Source organism: Scatophagus argus, chromosome 8 (genome assembly GCF_020382885.2).
Source record: "Scatophagus argus isolate fScaArg1 chromosome 8, fScaArg1.pri, whole genome shotgun sequence".
NCBI classification, from domain to species: Eukaryota; Metazoa; Chordata; class Actinopteri; family Scatophagidae; genus Scatophagus; species Scatophagus argus.
In genome coordinates, this window is record NC_058500.1 from 8,395,758 (window position 1) to 8,419,550 (window position 23,793).

The 23,793-nt window shown below is 41.4% G+C and overlaps 1 protein-coding gene across 2 annotated transcripts; it reads left to right on the forward strand.

Annotated features, from left to right (window-relative positions):
- Nucleotides 1–22,059, forward strand: LOC124063408 (fibulin-2-like). 2 transcript variants are annotated; one of them, XM_046397048.1, is made up of 17 exons: nucleotides 2–157; nucleotides 2,377–3,792; nucleotides 9,530–9,644; nucleotides 10,047–10,176; nucleotides 11,517–11,721; nucleotides 12,479–12,697; nucleotides 13,440–13,550; nucleotides 14,091–14,192; nucleotides 15,025–15,156; nucleotides 17,175–17,312; nucleotides 18,038–18,178; nucleotides 18,452–18,580; nucleotides 19,170–19,295; nucleotides 19,662–19,778; nucleotides 19,878–20,006; nucleotides 20,376–20,499; nucleotides 20,749–22,059. In XM_046397048.1, the coding sequence occupies exons 2-17, from the start codon at nucleotides 2,493–2,495 to the stop codon at nucleotides 21,104–21,106; spliced, it is 3,576 nt and encodes a 1,191-aa protein (XP_046253004.1). In that variant the 5' UTR covers nucleotides 2–157; nucleotides 2,377–2,492; the 3' UTR covers nucleotides 21,107–22,059. The 2 variants fall into 2 exon arrangements, with proteins under 2 accessions (XP_046253005.1, XP_046253004.1); XM_046397049.1 differs by lacking the exons at nucleotides 19,170–19,295; nucleotides 19,662–19,778; nucleotides 19,878–20,006; nucleotides 20,376–20,499; nucleotides 20,749–22,059 and adding an exon at nucleotides 18,758–19,151 and having other exon boundaries at nucleotides 1–157.
- Nucleotides 22,060–23,793: the final 1,734 nt, after the last annotated feature.

Here is a 23,793-nt window from a genome sequence, read left to right on the forward strand (position 1 = left end):
GAGTTTGAAATAATTCTATGGAAGTTTGTCCCGCCCTCCCCCGTAAAAAAGGGGGGAACGAGGGCGCTTCCAGCCTCCCTGGTCGGAGTCGGTGCATAAACTTTACGCACAAGTTTCCTTTAGGAGCACACCAGCACTGAAAGGTCAGAGACGCAAGGTAGGCAACGTGATTTGTATGGATAAAAATAATCTGAGCTTGATTTGATATGTTAAGGCTTTTGTTTTCCACTTGACGCATCCCTGTGATCAACACGGGGATAGTTTTAGATCAGCACTGTCATACTTGTGTGATATTAGGCCTATTTTAGAGGTAATTTATCGTAGTACAAATCTACTGTTATAACCCGACGAATTAAATAAACGCCGTAATTGTCTTGGGCTACATGTTTTATTTAATGCGTGCCTGTGATATTGTGAAGTTCAAAGTGAAAAACACAAAAAAACCCTCACACATGTTGTTCAAGTCCTCAGTTTGAAGGCGAATTGTCCACGTTAAAGTAACCTTCCGTAAATAAGCGAGTAATTTCATTCCGTTGCAGCGTGTTCGCTCATGTGTTGAGGTATGAATTACTGTTTGCGGGACAACAGTGTTTGCACGTGCGTATGTGCGCGCGCAGGGAGGGGTCACAGTGAGCCAAAAGGATAAAGGTCAGTTTTTGGCTACTGTGAGGATAAAGCACACAGTCGCTGTTTGAAATGTGTTGTCGGACATACCCCGGACTGACAGCTGTACAAACAACCCAAAAGAATGTTTTTCATTCACAGAAAATAACTCTATCAGCTCCTTTAAAGGTTCCATACTCGGTCCATCATATTTCCTTATCACCAAGTGACCCTGTTCCTGTGTCTTTCCTCGTCTATATTTACTCTCTATGAATGTTGTAGACAAACAGAAAGTCTGTGTTTTGCTGGTTTTAGGGCAGAGTACAACACACCATAGCGGTGGGCAGTGCGCCTGTTAAATACTTCAAGGTCTGGTAAAATGATTTTGAACCCGCAGCACACAAAGACATCATTGATTCTTTAAATGGAGCTGCAGTGCACTTTGTTTTGTCCTGTGGCTCTTATTCGTTTTGAGGCAGAGCTGCACATGTTAGGTGTATTTTATTGACCCCTACATAATTTTGAAGTCTTTTAGATATCATTTTTTTATTCATCTTAAATGGATGCTCTGCATGTTTTCTTCACAACACAGCCTTGAATAGGATTCCCCAAAATCAATGCAAGGACCACCATGCAGATGTACTTGAAATAACCAGGATCCCACAGGTCTTTTTGTTTTCCAAAAAGAGCAAGAATTATATATAGTATATCACACCTAAGTACTTGTTGAAGCTCCATACTTTCTAAAAGCCCAGACTGTTTCAGCGGAGGAAAAAGTAACCTGTAAACATATTCGACTTCTGTTTTCTTTAGCTGCTCCTCTGTCAGTGGTGAGAATCTATTCCAAGGACATGCAGTTTGGGAAAAATGTGATAACAAAATAGGCTGTGAAGGAGCACTGCTTAAATTGGTTAGAAACATTCCAACAGGAAATGTCTAAAAATTCGTCATGCAGAACGATTTTGAGTTAATCTCTAATTTTGAACCAGACCTTTCAGCATGAAATGTCACATAAGTCTCTTGTGATTGGCTCCAGTTGCAAGCAGTGAGGAAAAACAGGAAAAGTAAAATAGAAAACACCTGGTTTTCAGTATACTCTCTGATATGAAGTCACATCACTTACTCACAGGATCAAGCCTGTCGCATTCTGACGTTGTGCTGACACTATGTCTCTGGATGGTATGACACTCAAAGAAAAACTCCACAAATTACATCAAATTCATCAATTTGTATTCTTGTTTGTATACTTAATTCATTACCATATATCGTATTCTCCTATAGTAGTTCCCCTGCTTGTTTACACAATAGTAGTTCTGTGTTATCCCTGCAAGAGGTTGCTGAAACAGTTCAGTTCCACCAGTCATTATAAGCAGAAATTAATAATGGATGCAAATGGGTCTCAAGTATTTGCACAACGTCCCCACCATATTCCAGGAAATGTGGGAAACTATAGCTTTGTCATAGAGGGGAGGTTTTGTTATTTCAACGTTGGTTTTTTCAACAACTGACAATTTTTGTTCTGCTATTACTACTACATTTTCCACTCAGTCAACCTCTGGCCATATTTTCACATACAATCAAATCTAAATCACAGCTTTTATAACCTGTGGTGCCACAGACTAGGCATGGAAAAATGTTCAGTTGGCAGGTGATCAAATTAAAGCAGACGGGTTTTTGAGAACAAACCAAAAGCAACAGGACATTGTTTTCAAGCTGAATGCCAGACAACTTTTGTACTGCAAATGTAACATTAATCACTGCTTACTTTCACAGGCTAAAAGACACAAAATTCTGTCTCACCTGGGATAAAATCTAGCCTGAAGAGACACTAACATCGACAACGGACTTGAAGTATTACAATTTTTTTATAGCTTTGTTTTTAGTGCAAAATGAACCTTCAGAGGGCAACACTGTTTTTATGTTGGATGATACTGCGTATGGACACCTGTTCAAGCCAGAAAGACTGCACGGGTGTGGACTGTCCTGTTCCGCATAACTGCATCGAAACGGTTTTAGAGACGGGTGCCTGCTGTCCCACCTGCACACAGACGGGCTGCACCTGTGAGGGCTACCAGTACTACGACTGCATCCAAGCAGGTTTCCAGAAAGGGAAAGTCCCAGAGGGGAAATCTTACTTTGTGGATTTCGGAAGCACTGAATGCTCCTGTCCCCAGGGAGGAGGGAGGATAAGCTGTCATTTTATTCCGTGCCCTGAACTTCCCCCCAACTGCATTGATATTTTACAACCTGCGGATGGATGTCCACAATGTGGGCGAATTGGCTGTTCCCATGGTAACAAGAAATATGAGGCGGGACACTCCTTTCAGATGGACCAGTGCCAGGTTTGCCATTGTCCAAATGAAGGTGGAAGGTTAATGTGTTCACCTATTCTCGGTTGTGACCTTCGTAGTCCTAATAAACCCATGTGGGTTACGACTCCTGAAAACAAAAGCCCTTTGAGAGATGTTAGCAGTCACCACGAAAGCCAACATATGAACCCTGTAGAACCATTTTCCAAGCTGCCGCTAGGAAACACTCTCCCGCTGTATAAGCCAGACCCACCCAGTTTTGGCACAGAGGAGTATGACTATACACAGGCAGGGCCCACGTCTTCCTCTATCCAAGATCTGGCCCAACAACTGGAATCTACTACGGTACCACCAGCTTACCAAGAGTCAAGCTCCACTTCCCTCAGCTCCGAGGATGACAAGAGACATGAACCGAAAGAGACACAAAGAAGCTCTGATTCACAGAGGAGCAGAGAGGCTGAGGTCACACTTAACATGGATCCAACCACTGCAAGGACTCAGAACGAAATGCCAACATTAACGCTAACAACACAGAAGGTGACTACAGAGAGCCACAGGCCTCAACAGGAACATGATGAAAGGACCACTAGACATAACACTGACAGAAACAGAGTGGTACAGGATGCCTTGAAAGACACGCCATACAGCACCCATTCAAACAAGAGGCACTTTAGCCATCACAGACATAGTCACGGCAGAGGCGCGGGGAGTCATGGTGGCTCCCATTCTGTCGACCATAAGGAACAGAGCTCATATCCCACAGTACAGTTCGGTCCCACCAGCAGCGCTCCAGTGAGGATGAGGGAGGGCGGAGAACAGGCTCAAAGACAACCCCAAACCCGCTACAACCAGTCTCAGGGTGCAGAGGGAGATGCAGAGGGTAAGTTAGCACGTTTTGAAGAGTTTAAGTAAATGTAACCTTTCACGTTAAACACTGTTGTGTTCTTGTTGAGTGCAGTGATTGAAAGCATTCAGATTGAAGTGAAATCTTTGGATTCATTCAGTGCCTCCATCACCCCATCACTAGAAATGACCATGTTAGGTTGTAACTTTTTCAGAAGACATCTTCCTTTTCCTTCTCTCACATCCTGCGTTTTTAGGAGGAATTCGTAATCACTCTATTCAAACAGGCAGTGGTCCAGGAAAAACAATCATCAATGGAAAGGCTGTTTTGACTAGATAGCATTTATCTACTTGATGCAATAGACAAAATAACTACACTTAGTATGTACATTATGTACAGTATTATGTGTTTAATCTGATAAATACTGTTAGGAAATTGCAATTTCTCTCCCTAAAAGTGAGAGCTCTAGGGTTCTGCCTCTGCCTGTGTCCTTCATGTGATTGTCAGTATGTTCTCAATCAGATCGGTTCCCTTCAGGGCATTTAAGTCAATCTACCACAGCCAGCCGCCATGAGAGATGATGAAGTGCTTACAAGGAAGCTACAAGATCAGTTACATCGCAGTGGATAACATCTTATCATACTCCGGAATATGATGTTAGGTTATATGTATGTATACAATATATATAAAATAAATCTGCTCCGTAATCGTAATTTGGTGTTATGCAATATAATAAAGAACATGCACTTCCATAAGTGTTAATGATTAATAAACTCCCTGCCAAGAAAAACCTGATTAGATCACAGTTTCTCCGTATTTTATGGCTTCATGGTATGAGGGAACTATATTGTAAGACCTTCCCCTGTAAGACTGAATTATGAATGAATGAAATGTATTAGCCTTGTCACTTCGTCCTTATGACCACTTCAGGGACTGAGTTATAAAAGTAATTGGTTCAGGATTCTGAGAACTTTTCTTTTTGAAATTGTTTGTCCATAAAACCATGATCTGGGAGTGTGTGGTTAACCTACTTTACAGCACTATGATGTCTGTTGAGACTTGCCAGGACTTTTCTCTCCTTTCAGCACCTGGCCTCCATAGGTATGTATAATATATGCTGAATGCATCTGTGAGGTGTCTCTGGGAGTGAACTCCAGAGGAACCATGACCAGCATGAAGATGGGGAGTATAGACTAGAAATGGACTGTTTGTTGCTGTTTGCCATGACACATTTTGTTTTACTTGGTAAAATATGAAACTGTGTGTGAGCATTTTTGAGCCAATATATCGGAAAATACAGTTATCATTTATAAAACAGATGTCTTCAAAGGTTTTCCACACTGTTCATAAGAGCATTAGGATAAACTCCAGCTATTCAGTTGTGAATCATAGCTTCACGGAAGAGATTTTGAGTTGAAAATCAAAGCAGGAAGGGTTTTTCTTCTGGCATAACGAGCACATAATTGGTGTGGCGACTCAGTTTGTAGGATGGAATGACGTTGTGAGGGTTCACTGTTGAAGGTCACTGGAGTGAGGGAAGATTTCCAGAGTGGTGACATATGAAAGTGCAGGAAAAATTCAGCTGATAAGGATTTTGACTAATGCCTGCTATCAATGCCATTAGCAGAATATGCCAAAATTATTTGGAGAGGAAAAGAGAAAACATGAATTACACAACCATTTTTTTTTTTACAAATGGGCTGCCTTTGCAGTGGAACATGGCCCAAGATAAATGTTTCTTTTTTTCAGTCAATAATTCCTGCTTATTTGCCCTCTCTCAGCCAGACACAGTGTGTGCTCAAAAGGGGGGGTGGGATTGTTTGGGCTTTCTGATGCTGGTCTGGATGAGGTATAGGATTTCTTGTGGGTTTTACCTGTGAGCAGCATATAATGCCCATGTGATGAATGAGACCACTGTTGTGGCTTGATTGCCAGACACTGCTCGCTACTCCCTCATGAGCTGGCGTGATTACCCGTCTCCCGTGAGTTTGCTGGTTTCCCAATCTTCTCAGTAATCACTTCATTGGAAGCACACCTCCACGTGCTCTCCTCTCAGTAACTTCCTTTCCTATTTTACCAAACACCAAACCATCACTTTGGATTAAACTATAGAAGAAGTTTGGTAAAAAAAAAAAAAAGATAAAAGAATAAGATAAAGATAAGTAAAAGCATAAAAAAACCAAAGCATAAAAATGATCTGAGGTGAGATGGAATAACTTAGTACTGTCGCAACATGCTGCACATGGGAGAGGGTTGAGTAGATGTATAATTTTCCTTAGGATGAAAAGGAGGGTGAATTCCATGGCTGGTCATATGAGAGTTCATTCCCACTGTACCACGACTGTGAAGCTCAGTTTGAGGATGATAGCTCAGTATACTCAATCTAGGATGCCTTCCAGGTCATCTTCCAGGAATTTTGGACTGTCTCCCATCTACAACGTATCCTTACTGAAAAACCACCTCATCCACATGTGACGCATGCTTATATATAATAATTAAAAAAAAAAAACACACACACATCTGCTCCAAGTCCAGGAAACCACTCATGAAAGACACCCACTGCATAAGTAGAGAGAGATTGGTGATAAATTGTAACACAATAACAGAGCTGCATCAAGCACTGCGTTTCTGTCATTAACGTAAAAGCAAAGAACAGCTGTATACAGATGTTTTCAGACTTACAATTCAAGCAATTTTATCTACCATGAAAAACAGTAAACCCTTCTTTAGAAATGTCACATTTATATGTACGCTTCACTGATATAATGATTTACTTCTAATGGAACTTGAGAAACAGCCAGTTAGGTAATATTATTCTTCAGTGTTATTTTTGTCCATTAGGGAGTCTAAAATCAGGATTTAGACTGATTTCCTCTGGCCAGAAATGAGCGAATTTCCTGTGTTCTGGTTTGTGAACACACCTTGGAATATATAAAGTCTAACAGGGTAATGGGAAGCAAGTTCAGATTACAATGCTGTGGAGAATATTTGGTCAGAGGCATGCAGTGGAATATATTTAACCAGTTTTATATGCAGAAAGAACCTCTAACGTTGTTGATGTTGCATAGCAGAAACTTTACAACACACCACCACAAGCTGTAGGTCACAACAATTCAATGCACCATTAGATACTGTCCAAGTCCAAGTCCTGACGAGGTGTATTTTAGTTTTTCATCCAAGATATTTAACCACAAGGAGGTGTAATTGGATTGGAGGTTGAGTAACTCGGATAAACTAAGTTTAACTCTCTCAGAGAGATTAAGACATAAGTTGCCAGTAATTGAAACCTGAATTGGCCGTTTTGGAAATGAAGTCACGGTGACAGCATGCCTCCCTGTTATGTCACAGCCAGCTGTTCTTGGACAGTGATTATGTGTTTCAAAAAGCACTGTATCTCTGCTAATGCTCATGTTGAAGGTGAGAAAAACATTGTGTCACTCCCTCTTGAGCTTCACACAGGCCTGTTCATCCCACCTGTATTGTAAATCATTGCCAAGTCCAAAAAAAGTACAGTAAAGACACTTGAGCCTTAATTAGTGGCAGTGCGGTGCTTTATGCAAACTCCAGACATGTTCAGAATTGCCCTTTTTGGTTGTTATTCAAGCTCCATATTTTCAGAGGGTGTGATGTCACCAGTTTTGGATTTGGACAAGAGGAAGGTATCTGGTGTTAATGCTAGTCAAATGACCAAATATAATGACAGACCTGGAACAGAGAGATGCTCCTCAGCCACCTTTCAAGTGTATATTTTAGATCTCCTTTGTGCAAGCACAATAAATCAGCCTAGCTAGTTATTGCACAACTGAATGAATGATGCAGGCTTAATTAGAAGGCCTGTCAAAGAGAGAGGAAGAGAACTGGTTAGACTAAGATAGCTTGGCTAAAATAGTCATTCATTGTTTTCATCCACATAGCAATTTTGTTGTAATGCAGTCTCCCTCCAAAGTGATTTCATCCACCAAATCCTCTGCAATCAGGATCAGCTGTATGTATTTTAACAGCTGTATAACTCCATATACAACCTACATTGTGAATGGAGCAAATCTGTATAATGTTCATGTTGGCTGAAATGATTTCACCTGGAGAAAATGAATAGGAAGCAAAAGAAGGAGGATGAATAATTATGTTCTCTCTCTTTTAATATACATTCACTCGGGTTCAAAGGGACTTGTTTAACTGCATGGCGCACATACTGTAGTTATGTATCAAAGAGACAGTGTTCCTTTCAAGGTTTATATTTTCTCATTTCTAAAGCTTTAAATTATGCACGCTGCAGCAGTCACTTGCTCCACTCTGGGTAAATGCCTCGGTCTTATTATGTATAGGTAAGTCAAGGAGAGCTGTTTGAACAGAAATGTCGATGTGAAAGTTAAAACACTAGAATGACCCTGGGCACTGTGCTCAGGTCCATTAATTTGGAGCTACAATTGTTTCTCAGTCTTTCCTCTCCGTGGCCTCCACCCTCTTTTAACAGACTATACTATGAGAGACCAATTAAGCTTTTAGAAGGCCATTCGTATCATTTTTTTATCCACACAAGCATGGTGTCTATAGGGAGAGCATCCGTACGGTTCACATTTTTATTTTTTTTAGTGATATGTGTCAGACATGACATTTTGCATACATATTCAGTTTCATGTACAAATAGCCTGTTATAATAATATTTGTTAGACTTGCTGTTTCAAGTAAAAAAAAATAATAATTTGCCTAAAACTTTGTTTAATGACTATTAATCTGCAAAACTATCCATCCATCCATTGTCTATGGTGCTTTACCTGTGCAGGGTCGCCAGCCAATCACAGAGCTGACACACAAAGATAGACAATCGCAAACACTCACACCTAGGGGCAATGTAGTTTGGCCAGTTAACCTAATGTGCATATTTTTGGAGGGAAGCTGGAGTACTCAAAGAAAACCCACACATGCACAGGGAGAACATGCAAACTCAGTGTGTGTGTGTGTGTGTGGTGGGGGGGGGGGGCAGACCCAGACTCAAACCTGGAGACCTCTTGATATGAGGTGACAGTGCTAACCACTGCACCACCATGCCACCTTGCCAAGTCTTGCCAAGTCCAACACCAGACAAAATTATGATCATAAGTAGGCTAACCATGAATCAAGTGGTCTGGTTCTGAATAGACTGGAAAAGTTAAAGTTCAGACTTTAAATGTTCTCTTGAAACTTTCAGTTTCATGCACACCGAGACTGATAAATATTTTGTCTTGTATTATGTGGCTGGCTGTGAAGGAATGAACATCATAAGTTGTGTCTTCTAGTGCAGGAGCCACAAATCAAAGCTGGAATGCACTGTCCTGTTATTGAAGGAACACGTATATGTTTTCCTGTCTGTTCCCTGACCTAGTTTGAAATGATTTGCTAATTTGTTAGTCTTTCACTTCGCTCCAGCTCTGATTAGCCAAGATATAACAAAAAAATTACTCTGAAGGTAATTTTATAGAGTATTGGGTTTCATGCATCTCCCTGCCAATGAATGTGAGAGCAGAGTCAAGGAGTTTGAGAAGACAAACACAGATTGTACTTGCTATTCTCAGCATTTATTCACCAAATCCAACTTCTGGGGCAAGATATTCAGTCCCACTTCAAATATCTTATAAACAGATTTTACGGCATCTTATTGATGAGATTCTATTATGGCAAACATTAACCATCCTCCTCCAGCTGCATAGTAACCATCGTTTTATGTGATTCCCCTGAAACACTGGCTACACTGAGTGGGATAAATCTGGAACTGGTTGTTTGTGTGTCATTACAGTGTCTGCCAAGGAGCTGGTGACGGCCTGCTGTGAAACAGGGAAGAAATGGGCTTCAGCTAATGGTCACTGCAATAATATGGAGCCACCCACAAAAGACAGGCAATCCATTTGTTGGTAAGGCCGTCACTAAACTGCCATTTGTGTCATTTGGCTCTGCACACTGCAAATCATCTTGAATAGTCTTCTGTTGTATTGTAGACTGTTTATCTAATTTGTTTGACTTAAGGCAAATTTAAAGATGACAAAGTAATCTTGATATTTTGTTCTTTTTTTTGTCCTTTTTTATTTAAGGTCACTTCTCTTTGGAATCACAGAAATGTTCTCAGTGCTTTGATTTGTAAATGATTAAGATTTTCATTTCAACTCCTCTTTCTAATTAAATTTATAGAAACTCGAAAACACATTTCAGTCAGATCTGTAGCACACAAAGGAAGAATAGTTAGCCCACTCGTTGTTGCCGTAGGGCCACAGTCGCAGTCCAAACAGTTCTTTCTCCTGCATGCTTTTCTTTGCCAGGACTTCCCAACAACAGTGCTGCCTCGGTTCCCTGAGAGAAAGTCGTTGTTTGGCTGGAATTAATGCAGCCAGGGCTGGAGAAACGTGTCAAGAAAAAGCCAGAGATATGTGTGGGATTGATTCCTACAAGGCAAGTATTTGTGGCCAGATACTGCGGCAAAGGGCAAACACAGTTCACAGGGTTCGTAGTCCAATTTAATTATATTGTAAATTTCAAATTTAGTCCAGTAGAGTCTGAATTAGCAACTGATTAATGCATTACTCACAGCACATTTGAAAATGTGTAAGAGTCTGTAGCCAGTAATAGTCCTAGATATCTCCTGACTATTACTGCTGTAGTGCAAATTCCCTGTTATTCAATTACCTCATTTAATTTAGACAAAATGATTTAAGGCCAGTTAAAACGGAAGATTCCCACAGTTCAAAGTCCCAGACCTCAGCAACTGGAAATGTCAGATGTCAATTGTTTGGCCTTTCTGAAATTGTGGAAGCATGGACTGACTAGCAATGGTAGACACGAGGCTATTATGGTTGCTAATAGGGGGTCAAGCCATGGTGACCGTGTAACTCTATCATGTTCATCCAGATCACCAAAGCCATTCATTTGCCACATGACCTGTGTGTTGAAGGATACTTATCCACATGCCCAGAGGCCCTTGAGCAGCATGGGGTCATGGTCAACTCTGTGTTGCAGTATAACTGTTAAATATTGGCTTTCACCACCTTTCTGTTGGACCCCTGTAGCTTTAGTAATGTGATGCCATTATAGCCCCACTACATCACAGTGGTCATTACTTCCGTTTTATGTTTTGCTCTGCTCCTGTGCACTCTAAGCGGTGATCTTTCTAAGAGCTACAGTGTAACAAAGAGGCTGTGAGCAAAGGAAAGGGTTGCTCTGAACTCATGCTCATAACTCATAATGTTTGCTGTGTTCACCGTCTTAGTTTAGTGTGTTGGCATTCTAACATCTGTTGTTAAGCACTGAACACTGCAAAGCACAGCTGTGAATGATGGAAAATTCATTAGTTTTGCAGGCATTTGGTCAAGAACATATTTACCCAATGGCAACACTAGAGGAAAAGTCAAAGAATTATCAGGATTTGTCTTCTTGGGATCATGGAAATGTCACAGTAATCAATCCAATATTCAGATATTTCAATAAAAACATGTCAACCTCAAAGCATCACCAAAGTCTGTAATCCTCTGTTGGACATTATACCATGAGAATATTTTATGGCAATGATCCTTCTGATATTTGTTGTAATATTTAGTTATTCACCAAAGCTGCCAGCATTTTGAGAGTTGCATCACTCCTGTGGCTAAACACAAACCTTGAATAGATTGTGGACCACTGGGTGTAGTCTCTACACAAAAAATAGATTTTGAAATGTTTTCTAAGCACAGCACCCTCCTCTAATAGGCTACATGATCCATGACTACATGTCTGAAGGCTTTCTTTGTGACCTGCAGGAGTGCTGTGACTGCTGCTCTCTGGGGCTGCAGTTCCGCAGTGAGGGGCATCGCTGCGAAGCCCACCAGTACCTGAGCTTCCACTGCAGACACATCTTTCGCGTCTGCTGCGAGGGAGAGGAGAGCAGAGCTGGCATTCGAGACGATCGGCGCTCGATTGTCAAAGAGAGGCCCGCTCTCCCCTCCACTGCTGCACCTAAAAAAGGTACTGTCGGCAAATATTCTCTCTCACGAGTAAACACAAAATGCTAATGCATGCCAAGGGAGGGGATATAGTTGAATTGGGCACTGCTGTAGTGCAAATTGTACTGCACTGCTAGGAAAAGGTACTGATTTAAGCCAAAGATAATAAATTTTTTTTATTCTAGCTGTTAACAGGAAGGATTGTAGTAAAATGCCCCAACCCTGCTGAAATATGGCACACCTCACTGACCTTCCAGAACAGAGTATAATAGGCCAGATCTGCAATACTGTAATTCTCAGTATCTCAGTATCTGGAACCTGTGGGCCTGTCTGGCATTGCATTAAATTCTTTTTCAATAAAAATTCTTTTTCAATACTCTTGCGTTGTTTTGGTTTGGCTGTTATGAGGAGAAACATTTCAAATTCACGTTAAAACAGTTTGATCTAACACAAGAAGCAACAACAGACACCAATAACTTTATATATACTACACTATGTCTGCTGTGCATTTTTAAGCGCCCATCCAAGGGAGGCCATTGCACATTTGCTTAGTACATAAATGATGTTTTATGTGGCAGTGGCCGAAGCTATGTATTTATCCTATATAAACATATAAACATAACAATAAACCTAGGCACCTCCCTTGTCATTATGTCTTCCCTGTGATTATTATATTGTATATTATTGGGTGTTTTCACTCAGGAAAGGTGACTAGACTATGTTAAATTTTCAATGCAGTATGCTTTTTTTCCCCTCTCCATTCTCTCCATGTGCTGTAGTATCTGACAGCCCATATCCCAAAGAGGCCTTCTCCATTGGTGAGGAGCGGGATGGGGAGAATGCAGTGGAGAGTCCTGTTGAGGTGGAAGACATGGATGAGTGCCTGATATATGAGGGCCACATCTGCCACCATAGATGTGTCAACACGCCAGGCTCTTTCCGGTGTGAATGCTTCCCTGGTTACGTGCTGCAAGAGGACGCTTTCACTTGTGCGCAGGGTAAAGTGAAAACCACTAATCTTGTTTTGCCACACAGTGCTAGCAGACATTTCCAGTGATGTACTGGCAACAGGAAAACAACTCTCTGTGCCATTTGCTCTTTAAAATATGATTTACAGTCCACATTCCTGTCAGGAAGACCCCATTTGTTGTAATTTGTCTACACGTTCACAGTGTTATTATTTTCCTGGTCTCTTTGAGTTCCTTCCTGTCTGCAAGCACTGATACTGTCTAATAATAGTTATTTTAATCATGCGCTAACATCCCTTTCCTGGACTCTCGGCCTGCTCAGCTAATCACATCTCTGCTGTTGTCAGAAAGCCTTTCAGTTTTTCGCTATCTTAAAATCATTCTTTGCACAGACTCAACATATCCTCAGATGTACAGTTTAGAAGTATTTCAGCTAGTGCTGTGTGATGTTTCTGCAGTGTGCCAGACTTTAATCAGCAGTGGTTTACACCAACACAAGCCTGTCTCAACAGGATACTAATGCCAGAGCTCTCAGCAAATTACAGTGAGCGATGGGGCTCACTAATAAAACCAAATGTTTGTCTGCAGGCAGTGTGTTTTCCTGTCTCACCTTCACTGCTATTACAACTTTCATCTGCAGCCACTAACCTCACATTGTTGGATGAAGGTGCAGGAATTGCAAGGGTTTAAGCCCAGAGTAGATGCAGAGGTGGAATTCCTGATTACAGTGTAATTCATCGCTCCCGTGATACGGTTATTCATGTTTCTGCAGAGACGGTGGACGAGGAGAACAGACTGAAGGAGGATGACAGGGCGGCAGCGGAGCCCACCTCACTGCTTCCGCCTCCCAGCAGGCCTCCTGTCCCACTCGACCCCTGTGAAGGTTAGAAACCAACATCTTAAAGTGAGGAGATTGAGCTGCAGGCCTTACAGCATGCAACAAGCACTTTTATTCGTTCTTACATCTTAACATCCATCTCGATGTTGATCAGTGTGTACAGATGAAACAAGCCAACGCTAGCTTCCATAGAGCAATGTATTATTTTTCCACACCCACCCTTTCCATGAAACATAATTGTGCTGTCAATGTTAAACTAAAGCAGAGAGATGGTGTTTAAAGTTAGTTTGTTTTCAGCATAAGCCACTCATTCTCACTCATTCTCCATATTATAATCCGTTCAGGGTCACATTTTGTTTCCCTTGTTTGGTTACTATGACACCAGGGTGGAGGTCTACCACACTGTGGGCCAAAAGTAGGAAATACAATATGGCCAGGTCAGGGTTCAACCTGGAAAAAGGAAATGAGCAAACAGCAATACTGTAAATAGTTCTTCTCTCCCACCCAGAGCCACAAAGCTCTGCTCTGTTTGTTTGGAGCAGGAGTGCAGCATATTTCATGTGACTTTACTATTATTATTTTCAGGAAACAACCCATGTGAGCAACACTGCACCTCAGTGGGCGAAAGGCCACAGTGCTCCTGTTTCCCAGGATTCTCCCTTATGGCTGATGGACGCTCCTGTGAGGGTAAGGAACCAAAACTTATATATAATGTTGAAAACATCTCACCAAGTTCACATGTGGACATTTTGTGCCGTCATAGAAGTGAAAAATGGCCAGTTTAAGCCTTTGTTTCAGGTTCCTTTTTCAGCCAGACAAGTTTGGTTTCAGCTGAGGAGAGTTTCTTGGCAAGTCTGTCTGCCGCTGATTTGTCTTGTCTCTAATCAGCGCCTCTAGATTTGCACAGGAGATACAGCCCTAATCCCCTTCACTCTGAGCAACACACTGTGATGCACACAAAAAAAGTATAATAAAGGAGATGTTCTTTTCATCTTGTTCCTATACTGAGTCCCTACAAGAGGGATCATCCAAACTATCCATGCATTATGGGCTATATCTTACCAACTGTGTCCCATATATATCCTTTATTTCCACTCAGAATCGTGGTGGACTGTATCTTTCATTATGAGGTTGATCAGCTACTGCTCTATGTGTCTAATCTGTCTCCCTGGGGTTATATCTTTAAGTTAAGCCGTAGTCTCCTGGTTGACAGTAGCAAACTGTGGCAGTGACACAGAGAGTGGCTCAGTATGGTGACAAATTTCTGATTGGGTGCATGTTATACCCAGTGGCCTTGTCCGTAATCTACCTCCCAGAGGAGGGCCCGACCTGTCTCTTTAATCTGCTTGTAACTGCTGACTGTTACACACAAACCTCAGCTGAGCGTATTTTTGTATGTCTCCTTTCTACTGCTTTCATCCAGAGTCTTCTGCTGTGCACTTTTCATTATTTATTCCTTATCTTCACACCGACACATTTGTCTTTTATTCTTTTTTTTTTTTTTTTTTTAAACATCAAGACATAAACGAGTGTCTGTCTGGACGTGCCTGCCAGTTGAACGAGCGCTGCGTGAATACAGCAGGGAGTTATGTCTGTCAGAGACTGATCACCTGTCCCCCGGGATACCAGATCAACAATGACATTTGTGAAGGTACACCACTTCTTATCAGCATCAAAGAAGTATTGACTTCCACCCACAGTGAGTATGTTGTAAATACCAGCAGGAGAGCATTTGTACTACTGCATGTTCACAATATAAGGAAAGCACATTGTTCAGGCAAACAATCACTTTTACCACCCTTGAAAGTAAGTATTGAAAATGAGATTTTGTTTTTAATTCTTCACGTTCAGTGATCATGTAATTCACAATAATTTCACATGTGGGCACACAGAAAAGAGGGAATGATAAGAAATGTTTCTCCAGAGAGCTATTTACATAGAATTTGTTAGCTGTTAACTCTCGGAAGCAAAAGCTGCCTGGTTTGTTTTTGTGGGTGGCACCCAACTTTGAGATGCAAGTAGAAAACCTCCCAATACGTCTCATTATTTCCATGCACCATAAATTTGGCCTGTGCAGAAGTCTCACTCGTAAAGCGGCAGCAGTTTTCAGGAAGAAGGACCACTATGATGAGTTTAGATGTGCTGTAAGTGCCATTTCCCACTGCACATGTGTATCCGTGGGCTCAGGCAAGACCCAGCTAATCTGCAGCTATTCGTGAACTTAAAAGAATGTTCAATCACGCAAAATGAGCATTTAAGACTGGGAAGAAGCGATCCTATTGCCTGGTCTCACAAATTAACCAAAGTCACGGCACAGGGACAAACTGAAGTTTGCCCAGTCTCCCTTTCCCTAAACAGGATGACTCAGTTAATACCAGCCTAATCCGGTGCGATCAATACTTTGGACCAGAGTGACATATCATTTTGTGGCAAAAGTCACACCCTTTTCTTTTCTGTGTTGTAGCTCAGTCAAACCAAAATGTTTGGCCTTACTCAACAGGGGGATTTTTTGACAGTGCTAAGACAGAGAATATTGTGTCTGTGTGGTTTGTTACATCCCTGGAACACAGATATTTTGCTCTGTGCATTCATATACAGATATTCAAAACCTTTGAAAATACATGCAAGCAAACCTGGGAGTCTAGAGACATACTAGCAGCTCTGTGAGACAGAGCAGTGCTTTCAGCTAAAAAATAGGAAAAGTCAGGAGATCTCCAAGTCATTACAATTAATCATCTGAGAATCATGATTCTCTGCGATGTAATATTAATCCATCCAAAGGTGTTGAGATATTTCAGTTTCAAAATGTTTCATTCATATATAGTAAGTGTAGGATCCTTGAGTCCATTACCTTCAATGGGAGGTCACTACCAGTTCCTCACACATTCATCCTGCTTCCTGGCTTTTCTCTCACTGTCAAGCTCACTCAGCTCTTGCTGAATCTGCCAGGCTCATGTCAGGGGCAAGATACTCAATCACTATCAGCTGTTCAGGGACCTACCTTATATCAGCAAGACCTCCTGCCAGAGCTGGTTTAGGCTTCTGTGCAGCAATTACAGAGGTGAAATCCTGCAAGTCTGCTTGAAAACATAAGACTGTTCATGCATTATGCATGCACGTGCGCGCGCACACACACACATACACACGCACATGCACATCGTGATTTCCCCTCAGCTTTGGAGCAGACGGCAACAACAGATGTGGAAGGATGATTGACAGGAGGTAAATCCCTTAGTAGACAGGTGCTTGAGGACTCGGGAGGGAATAAACTGCAATGCTCATTCACATAATGCAAAAGAAGGCTGATTTCTGCTGGTTAGATATATTCGTCTAGTTGAGTGTATGAAGTGTAATTCAGGTTATTTTGGTAGTAATAAGCGATTAGTAAGACTTTTAAGTTTAATGCAAATCTTTTACTCTTGATTAGCATCCTAGACTATTGACAGGGAAATCTTAATGATAGAGGAACTGCAGTTAACCTGTACTTTCTGCCATTTAACCAGAGTGCCATCCAGTGGTGATATATGGCACTACATGTATGTGGCTTCCAGCATGCACTGTAGTTAATGTGGTGGATTGTTAGACTGAAAATTAATGTTTTGATTGATACTCTATTTGCTATTGATCATTTCTTCAGTCACCAATAGCTCATGTATTCATCTTCCTCAGATATCAATGAGTGTGTGCAACAGAACCATAACTGTGGATCCGGCTTTGAGTGTGTGAACACTGAGGGCTCGTTCAGGTGCAACCCTATATCTCGATGTCCCGTGGGCTTTAACCAGGACGCACAGGGCAGCTGTATAGGTAAGGCAAATCACTTTCTTACTGAAACAATGATACCATTGCTAATGTCAATAACAGCAAGGTTGTTCCCAGTGTTGGGCAAGAGCTCAAAAAAATGGTATGACTATGTGTCACTTTGAGGGTTAGAGAAGCAAACAAAGGTCTTCAGACTTTACAGAAAAGTCAGTGTTGTTTTTGTTTTTAGAAATTCTTAATCTTTTTCCCATGCACAAGTGAATAAACCAGCCCAAGTGCAAAATTTCCCCACTAGTGAATCATAGTCCATGCAGACGCAGGGCTGTACGCTGTGCAGGTGAGTCAGCATGGCTGCAGTGACACAGGGGTTAAATGCCACACAGACAGGAGATCAGAGAGGTTGCTGTTAGGGACTGCAGAGGGGTGGATAAAAGCCAATCCTCTGACCTCCTCCCGTACAAACTGATGCTGTGGAATTAGCCCCCAGGGACAGGAACTGGGACATGTCGAGGCAGCCGACGCCCCTGTGAAAGGAGTGTAAAAGAAGTGCTTGGAGAATTGAGAAAATAGAGAAACTGTCAGACACACGCATACAACAAAGTTATCCAAAGAAATGCAACCGTGTGATGTGTGCTTGCTTTGATTCCCCAGTGTGGCTAAGACACTGCCTTCTGGTCTTTCATGCCGTGTCTTTGTGCTATTGGGTCTTCTGTCTTCTTCTTCTGTCTTTTTTCATATTCATGTTCTCCATCTTTCCTTCTCTGTAACAGACATTGATGAGTGTGGAGCTTTTACCCCGCCTTGTAGCCTTGGATTTAACTGCATCAACACAGTGGGATCCTACATGTGCCAGAGGAAGATAATATGTAGCCGTGGCTATCATGTCAACCCTGATGGATCTAGATGTATCGGTATGATTTGTTATTGTTACGCTTGAAAAATGTGTCATTTGATCGTTTTGATTTGAGAACATTGTCAGCAGAAGAAGTGATGCGGGCGAGAGAGGTTAAATTATAAAGGTTGCCGTTATTTTTATTGTGTGTCTGTATGTCGCAGACTAAAGAAGATGGTCAAAAAAACTAATCAAAAAAACTCAGGTGTCAGCTCAGGTGGTGGCAGCTGAATGTTCTAATTGTCATTTTATTGATTGTTCCATCTCTTTGCCATCCATGTGTTTCTTGTAGATGTGGACGAGTGTCAGAGCAGTTTGCATCAATGCGGAGAGGGCCAGCTGTGCCGCAATCTGCCTGGTTCATATCGTTGTGAATGCCAGACAGGCTATCAGTATGACTCATTCAGGAGGATGTGTGTAGGTATGTTTCACAACACATCGTCATGAAGAAGAAGTGCACATGCTAAGTTTTAATCGACAAAACAAATGGAGATTTATACATTTTGCCTTCACCCTCCTGCCTCTCAGTTTCCTGCTCACTCTGTTCTCTCCCCTTCCCTTCCTTTTGCCCTTTTCACCCTTTCACACTACTCTATAGCCACCCTTTTTCTTCGTCTACCTACTCTGCTGCTCCTGCCCTGTTTATTATTCTGCAGTGGGAGAGCTGCTGCTGTGTTCCCTGGCCACTGGGCCGATCGCGCCTCCTGCTGCAGAGGACTCTGTCCTGCCCCTGCTGCTGCTCCCTCTGTTTGTGATTCACTGTGTTGTGACTCTCGTGATAATGGACTCTGCTCAAGTGTTTAGACTATCAGCAGGCAGCTGGTCCCCTCACATCACGCTCTTGCTGACATGCACACAAGAGCAAACAGGCACGCACATGTATATGGTCGTGCATGGCACCAAACCCACTCATGCTCGGTTGCACACATGCACTTGCACACATGGGTGCAAACCCATAAATTGCAATACACACTTGCAGAATTACGATGACATTGCTTTCTTCCTCCCAGATGTGAATGAGTGCTGGCGCTACCCAGGCCGCCTGTGTGCTCAGACCTGTGAGAACACCCCAGGCTCCTACGAATGCTCATGCACCTCTGGCTTCCGCTTATCCAGCGATGGCAAGAACTGCGAAGGTGTGTGTGTGTGTGTGTGTGTGTTAATGTCTGCCTGCATGGGTGTGTGAGAGAGTGTGTGCAGTCATGTGTACATGTTGGTGCATGTGGTTGTATGTTTTTGTGAATCTGCGTGTGAGAGTAAGCCTGTGTGTGTGTGTGTATACGTGTGTTTGTTGTTATACCTTGTGTGTGTGAACACTGCAAATTCCAAGACTGAGCTGACATTAAAGCTGGCCACTGTACGGTATACTGCCCTCAAGCACAAACCAGTAAAACCATAATTGGCTTAATAACAACATCTTATTTATATGTTAGGATAAAAACACTGAAAATCCTTTGATCAGTGAATTGTGACAGTAATGAGTTCTAACCTCTAATCTCCAGATGTGAATGAGTGTTTGGCCAGCCCGTGCAGTCAGGAGTGTGCCAACGTCTATGGCTCCTACCAGTGCTATTGCAGACAGGGCTACTACCTCAGGGAGGATGGGCACACCTGTGAAGGTGGGGAACGCTCTATCACACACCACAATTGCGCCAAACTTATAATTGGACACATTTATGAATCAGTTTCTCATGATTTACTTCTTGCTTGTTGCACAGACATTGATGAGTGTTCCCAGAGCATCGGCCATCTGTGCACCTATAAGTGTGTGAACGTTCCTGGCAGTTACAAATGTACCTGCCCTGAATATGGATATACCATGTCTCCAAATGGACGTTCTTGCCGAGGTGACCCCCCCCAGCCCACCACTGCACTCACTCACTTCATTGCAAGTGTACCTCAGATTTTAAAAATGTCTTTGCACCCATTTAATTCCTCATAGAGTGTACAGTAATGGCTAAGCTCAGATAAATATAATTGGTACTTTCATAGTTGCTCAGTAATTACACAGACTATAAAATTTTATTGGCCTAAAAATCATCATCTCGCTAATTTGAACTTTTTACTTGAGTAGTTTTGTCCTACCACAAGGACTAGTTTTTAGTCTTACACTGTTACAGAAATGAGGCCTTTCTTCAAGTGTTGTCCTGTGACTAACACACATTTCCTCGGTTCCATGCAGTAAACCGGCCTTTGTTTGTTAAATGTGTGTTTAGATATTGATGAGTGTGCCACGGGGACCCATAACTGCTCTCTAGCTGAGACTTGCTACAACATACAAGGAGGGTACCGCTGCTTATCTTTCAAATGTCCACCAAACTACCGCAAAGTGTCTGACACGTAAGTGATTAAATCAGTTTAAAATCCCTATGCTCAATATGATGCATTCTGTTCTGTTTTTGTGATTCATAAGAGGCTGGATAAATATAATCTAAATCAAGCAATGATAAAGATCTAAGATCTAATTTTTGGGTTTTTCTTTATTTAGTCTTTCCCAGTAAGACAGTAAATGCCTTTTATGCCTTTGAATTGAATTGCTATACAAATAAAGTTCCCCACTGTGCTTCGCCTTCCCCGTGTCCCTTGTAGGCGCTGTGAGCGGATCAGCTGTCCTAATTACCTGGAGTGTCAGAACTCTCCTCTGAGAATCACTTACTACTACCTCAGCTTCCAGTCCAACATTGTCATCCCTGCTCAGATCTTCCGCATCGGACCCTCCCCTGCCTACTCGGGCGACACTGTTATCGTCAGCATCACGCAGGGAAATGAGGAAAACTACTTCAGCACCCGGAAGCTGAATCCCTACACAGGTGCTGTGTACTTGCATCGACAGGTGGAACATCCAAGGGATTTCTTAATCACTGTGGAGATGAAGCTTTGGAGACAGGGGACGTTTACGACTTTCCAGGCCAGGATCTACGTCTTCATCACAGGCAACTCACTCTAATAGTTAGAGATGTGCTGTGGCCACTACGGACCTTAATTCAGCTCATGAAGACTTTTCATATCACTATAACTGTCTGTCATGATTTGTTTGAGTAGTTAATCTTGCTTATGTAATGTTGAAGTTAATATTTAAACATTGCTGTAAGAGTTGTGAAATAGAGAAACTTGCAAATATACATGTCAATGTCATGTCAATAATTTCTATGGCCCAAAAAACCCATTAAAAAGACATTTCATGTTTTGTTTTGTTTTTTGTTTAAAACTGCTAAAATCTGCATCAAAACAGTAACTTAAGAGATGCAAGGATATTTATTATACCACCAGCCTTAAAACAGAATGAAACAATTGTGAAACAACCAAATGTGAGTGAAGTAAAAATGACAACAGGCAGCCTATAGCTTCTGCCCTTTTTCATACTTTTTAGACTTTTAGCCCAGTCTTTTGCTGTCAGTCTAATTTGATGACACTGCTGTGAAAGCAGAAGAAATTATTTTGGAATTGGTCCCATTATAGTGCCTAACAACTTGTAATCTTTTCTTTGTCCCTGTGCTGCTGGTTTTGTTTGGTCTTTGAAGTATTTTATATTATATAATTTTACATTACTCTGTATGGTGTATTTTTTTTTCTATCAGACACGTTTTGGATGGATGTATCATATTTTTATGCAAGATTCACAAGCTGCAAAGTATTTTAGTAAAATATTAAAAAAAAAACACCAGTGTGGTTTTATTAATTGCATGGAATATTTGTGTTTTTGTTTCATAGTCATTCCTCAGTAATTCTCACTTCACATGCTTATTTGATTATGTACCAACTCTTGCCTATAGACTGCATTTTATGAACATTATTCCTCAGTGAAGTTGTGAAAGTATATAATCTGTTCTTGTCAAGGCATGTCACACAGTAAATATCCATGCCTATTTACATACCTGTTCACACCTTATTAGTGAGCTCGACATGAGCATCATCCATCAACATGGCTGTTTGACGCATGCACACAGATTTAATGATGGCTAATAAAAGCAATGATCATGTAATGTTTGATCTCTGACATAAAATCATTATAGTCTTTTTATATTTATGTGTAAGGTCCCATAAACCCTGAAGTTCAACTCCATTTATTGTGGTTGTGAAATAGAAAGGGTTACACTGCCACCTACAGGACGAATGTAGTCCTACACCCTAAAATTTCAGCTTTCTTCCAAGTCTTATAGACCAGAATAATATTAAAACAGAGGAGATGGTGCACTGAATTCTTATTAATCTGCACCAATTTAAGTCTAAAGATTTTATAAATAAAGGTTATAAAAAGTTAAAGTAACTTTGTTTTTAGCAAGCTCTGCTTTAAGCTATAAGGTGACCCTCTGCCCCTGCACTGAACCCCCCGGACCTGCTGTAATCATCGGAAAGGGTGTGTGTATGTCTATGTGACAGCTATATTAATGCATGTTGCACATCCAAGAATTACTGTCATAGGTCATTTCAACAAAAAAGACTGATCTCTGCACTAATTTTAGTCCTTCACTCCTCGTTTGGTGAAAATAGTAATAATAAGCAGTTAGTCTCAGGAGAATCAAGGAAACATTCAATACAGCTTTCTCATTCTTCGAGTCAAAGACGTTCCTCCTGTCATAACTCACGATAATAGCTATGTGTGTGCGACGGACTCGAGCTTTCAAACACACCCTGTGACTGAGATGCTACTCTTGGTATGTACAATGCATGATGAGCCCTAGAGCAGTGATTGATGTCTCTTTCCCCTAATTAGCTTTATCTGCTCTTCAAGATTAGGTGGTGCTGCGTTTCAGGGACAGTGAATCACGCATCCCAGACAGGGGAAGATACACATATCTATTATGGGTTTAGAGACACTGACAGGAAGTTCTGAAATCTCCTGGACAAAGGAAGAGGCACTGGAACAGGATTATAGAACTGGATAAGAATACAGAAGAGTCAGTTACAGTACCACAAACCCTCTGTGCTAAAGATCACTGGGCCTGCTGGGTAATTCCTAAATATATACTGACAAAAATAAAAAAACAAAATCAAGAGATTTTTTGATGAAATTAAGAATTTCAGCATTTAATTATTTTGGTTGCACAGGATCTGAGGGATTGTTTTAGGAAATCTGGGCTGGGAAAATAAATGGGAAATACTTTTCCTTGTCTCTGCAGGTTCCCGGTCATCTGGGTCGTGCTAGTTAAAGTGCTAGAAGTGAGGGAGAAATACACTTCCTTCAGTGTGTAGTACTAGAAAGTGATGACATGCCCTTAAGCATGGCACTCAACTCACACTGGTCCCATGGAGATGGGACAAAAAGAAACCTTATGACTGAGTTAGAACATGTTGGTAGTGGGTAACGTTAACCCTGTGTCAGACCCAAAGTGGGTTATTTCTGATTTAGTGCTTCTGGTGGTTTGAGACTGGGTGTGGACCTTTGTAGTAGTTCCTGTCATTTTTCCTCTTATACTGTAAAGGCTTAAAAGGCTCAGAAAAATAATAAGAAAGGAAGTCAGATCAGTTTTAGTTTTTATATAAATTATATTTTATTATAAATTTCGAGGGGCATGACAATCTGTATATGACACCCTCTATTCTTTGGCTCTTGGTCTATAATTGATAATTGATAATAATTGAAGAAGCCTCAAAAAATGGAAGGGAAACGTTTTGCTTGAATTTCCCTCGGGA

Coding starts and splice junctions, on each gene's coding strand:
- LOC124063408 (XM_046397048.1), top strand. CDS start 2,493: ATGAACCTTCAGAGGGCAACACTGTTTTTATGTTGGATGATACTGCGT. Junction 10,177..11,516: donor GTGGGATTGATTCCTACAAG/GCAAGTATTTGT, acceptor TGTGACCTGCAG/GAGTGCTGTGACTGCTGCTC. Junction 19,779..19,877: donor GGATGGGCACACCTGTGAAG/GTGGGGAACGCT, acceptor CTTGTTGCACAG/ACATTGATGAGTGTTCCCAG.